The sequence below is a fragment of the Fonticula alba genome (genome assembly GCF_000388065.1).
Source record: "Fonticula alba strain ATCC 38817 unplaced genomic scaffold supercont2.3, whole genome shotgun sequence".
Taxonomy (NCBI): Eukaryota; order Rotosphaerida; family Fonticulaceae; genus Fonticula; species Fonticula alba.
In genome coordinates this window covers 2,368,719-2,372,191 of record NW_009242973.1, presented here as the reverse complement: position 1 = coordinate 2,372,191, position 3,473 = coordinate 2,368,719, and the positions used below count along the sequence as shown (strand labels likewise).

The following is a 3,473-nucleotide window of genomic DNA, read 5'->3' as shown; positions in this document are numbered from 1 at the left end:
GAGAGAGAGAGGGAGAGAGAGGGAGAGAGAGGGAGAGAGAGGGAGAGAGGGAGGAGCGGTGACGGAAGGAGGGGACGTCAGTGGCGGCGAGAGGCGAGCGAAGGCAAGAGGCCGCCGCCGACACGGAACAAAGGACCAAGGGCGGAGGGGGGAGGGGAGCAGGCGAATGGATAAGCATGTGCGGACCTCGCGCTCGATCAAGAAGGACATCAACGGCACGACCAGCGACATGAGGATCACGAGCAGCAGCGAGGGGAGGTAGTTGTTGAGCAGTGACTCGATGTTGGGCCCGAGCAGGTCCAGGAGATCGCCGATCCACGCCAGGGCCGGGGAGGACTGCGACAAGCTGCGCAAGTGCCCAAGACTCTGGACAAAGGCCACCGGGATGGCCCAAAAGAGGATCAGGAAGACAAACACCCCGAGCGAGAGGATGCGCCGAACCATCAGGGCCAGGTTGCCGTACGCCAGCGACCGCCAATCCAGGTCCGTGCGATCCGGGCCCCCGGTCAGGGTGACACGGGTCCGAGCAGTGCGTGCATCGGTCGGGCCCATCGGCGGCGAGGGGGCCTCCTGCTCGACGGTGCCACTGCCAGGCGCCTGGTCAAGGGGCTCCAGGCGAATGCTAGCCAGCTCGATGGCCGAGCCAGCAGTCCCGGCCGAGCCCAGACGCGGTGCCGGGCTCTTGGCCTCGCTGCCAGCCGGCAGACCATCGGCATCCGAGTCGCTGGCATCCAGCGGGTCGCACAGGCTGCCAGCCATTTCGGCCAGGTCATCGGGATTGGCCGCAATGTCCATCTCCAACAGACTGGCATCGAAGCCACCGCCGCCAGGGACTCCCCGGGGGGACAGATACCCGCGGATGCCCTCACGAATGTCCGCACCCGTGTCCTGGGGATCGGCGAAGCTGCCAGCACCCTTGGTCAGCCCGCCGGGAGTGGGGCCGGCGGCCGTCACGGCCGGAGGCCCGGCATGCTGCACATCGCCGTCAGCACCGGGCTCAATGGCATCCGGCTCGTCCAGGATGGAGTCCTCGGCGTCGATGGCCAGCCAAGCGCGCAGATCGGCATCCAGATGCCCGGCAGCACGCAGGGCACTCAACGCCTCGTCCAGAGCATGCTGGGCGGCGGCCGCACGGGCCCGTGCCCGGAGATCCCGCTGCCGCGCCCGTTCCATCATGGCCGGGGTGAAGTGCAATGTCAGGGCCCCAGAGGGCAGGGTGTTACCGCCGGCGGTGGCAGTCAGCAGGCTGGTGGCCATCACCCGCAGGGCATTCTGCCGGTCGAGGATGGCATCGGCCAGCGCCCGAGAGCTCAGCACGAACATGGCACACCCGAGCGGCCGGCATTGAGGGCGTGCCTGGCGCTTGGCGATGGCCAACTGCACGGACAGCAGCCGCACGCGCAGGTTCGATTCGCTGTCCACCTTCTGGCCGAAGATGCCCAGGAAGCCGGTCCTGTGTTGGACACGCGGGGCCCCGGATGACAGGCCGGCTTGCACGCGTGCCAAGTGGGCGGCTGTCAACTCGGCCGGTGTCATGGCCGAGCCGTGGGGCTCCCCCAAGGGGGTGACCTCGGCGCGGTCGATGGAGTGTGACTGGCCCAAATGGTGGGCCAGACGCCGGGCATTACGGTCTACCACCCGGCGGAGGCGATTCACCAAGAACTGCTCATCCCGGCGGAGGGCCTCCAGCCGCGGGTCATGGCGAGGCAGGGCCACGGCGCGCACATCATCCGGCGACACCTTCAGAAGGGGACCATCCCCATGGCCGGCCTCCAGGTCGCCCGGCGATTCGGGAGTCAGCCGGCGCATCAGCAAATCGGCGAAGGCATCCCGCAGCAGGGCCCGCTGCGCCGTGATGGACATGTCCCGCGCGGCGGCCGGCACGGCCACCCGCTGGGCAAAGAGCGACCGAGTCGGCGTGGCATCGATGTACTCGGGTGTCCCGGGCGGATGGCCATCCCCGCGAGCGAGATAGGCCTTCCGCAGGACGTGATAGTGCAAGTACCGCCGGTAGGCCCAAAAGACCAGGGCCACGGTTAGCAGCAGCAGCGAGACAATGTGAGCTAAGCCCGCGGCCAATGGGGGACGTGCGTGCGCGCGTGCGTGTGCGCCGGGGAAATGGTCAGCCACGGGTCAAAGAGGCGGGCAGGGGGCGGCGATGGGCGCGCGCGCGCGCGCGCGTACCCCATAGTAAACTCGAGCCGTAAGGAATGTTGGCCATGGATACGATGTCCAGGCCAGACACATGAAAGGGATCATTTTCGGGGAGAGACTTGTTGGTGCCGGCCGAATTGATCGGCATAGTGACGATCTGGGCAGCGAAAGGCAAAGGAAGGGAGGGAGAGAGAGAGAGAGACAGAAGGGGGGAACGTCAGGGACAGGAGACTGTGAGTGTGGGGCTAGAGGGACGCGGCACAGCACGAAGGCAGCCGGCGGGCAACACATACGAGAGAATAGAGCAGCAGTCCCCCAAAGAGCAGGGCACAGTCGTGCACCCAGTCCATGTACAGGTAGGTGTCGAGGCCGCGTCGACGCCGGTACCATGCGAGAGGGGTTGTCAGGACGGGCCGCACCCAGCCGAAGAAGCCAACCGGCGCGGAAATCGGATCTACATGGGACAGGTGTCAGTGACCGGCATGGTGCATGGGGGGCGTGTGCCGGCAGGGGTGAGGCGCCAAGCGACGGACCTGGGATCCCGCGGTTCTGTTCCTCGGCCACATTCGGCGTGAAGACCGCCGACCAGTAGGGCCGAAGCAGCAGCCAAGCCGTGGCAATCACCAAAGCGATTGCGGCATTGGTCAGGAAGGCGAAGGCCAATGCCTGGGAGGGGTCCTCCTCGGTGGATCCATCGGAGGAGGAGGCGGAGGAGGCGGATGGGGTTGAGCCGGAGGCAGGCTGCGAGGCAGCGGATGAGCTAGCCTCCATGGCAAGGGCCGGACCGATGGCCAGCATGGCGATTAACGAAGCGAGCAGCATCAGCAGCGACGGGGATGGCCGCGGCTGGCTGGGTACCCCGACCGGGCAAGCCATGTCGAGCAGCCAGGGAGTGGGGAGCAGGGACACCAGAGCGCTGAAGGGAGAGACGGAAAGGCAAACCAGCCGGTTGTAGTCCCGTTTCCCTTCAGGGTATTGGGAGGAGGAGGAGGAGGAGGAGGAGGAGGAGGAGGAGGGCACTTGGGGCGAGGAGGGGGGGCAGGTATGGGGGAAGTGGCGTTTGGGAGGAGGGGGAGGGGGTGAGGAAGAAGGTGTCATAGACCAAGGGGGGGGGGCGTTGAAGAGTGCACTCGATACCCTCTTTAATGATGTCTTCGGAGCCGGTCGCATGCACAATGCGACTGTGTAAGCCCGGGGGGGGGGGGCACGGGCCGCGCGCATCTCCCCCCCTCCTGCCCACTCTACTCCGGCGAAGTTGCAATTGCAGTTGCAGGAGGTCCGATCGCGTCATGCGGATGCCACCCAGTCAGGCGCGTCCA

The 3,473-nt window shown here is 66.7% G+C and overlaps 1 protein-coding gene across 1 annotated transcript in view; it reads right to left on the bottom strand.

Annotated features, from left to right (window-relative positions):
• Positions 1–3,154, bottom strand: part of H696_02283 (hypothetical protein) — a 7,645-nt gene extending 4,491 nt beyond the window's left edge. The window contains exons 1-4 of the mRNA XM_009496186.1: positions 2,688–3,154; positions 2,448–2,608; positions 2,185–2,311; positions 187–2,063 (exon numbers count right to left, since the gene is read on the bottom strand). Of these exons, the coding sequence (XP_009494461.1) occupies positions 187–2,063; positions 2,185–2,311; positions 2,448–2,608; positions 2,688–3,030 (2,508 nt within the window). The 5' untranslated portion in view covers positions 3,031–3,154. The remainder of the gene's footprint in view (positions 1–186; positions 2,064–2,184; positions 2,312–2,447; positions 2,609–2,687) is intronic.
• Positions 3,155–3,473: the final 319 nt, after the last annotated feature.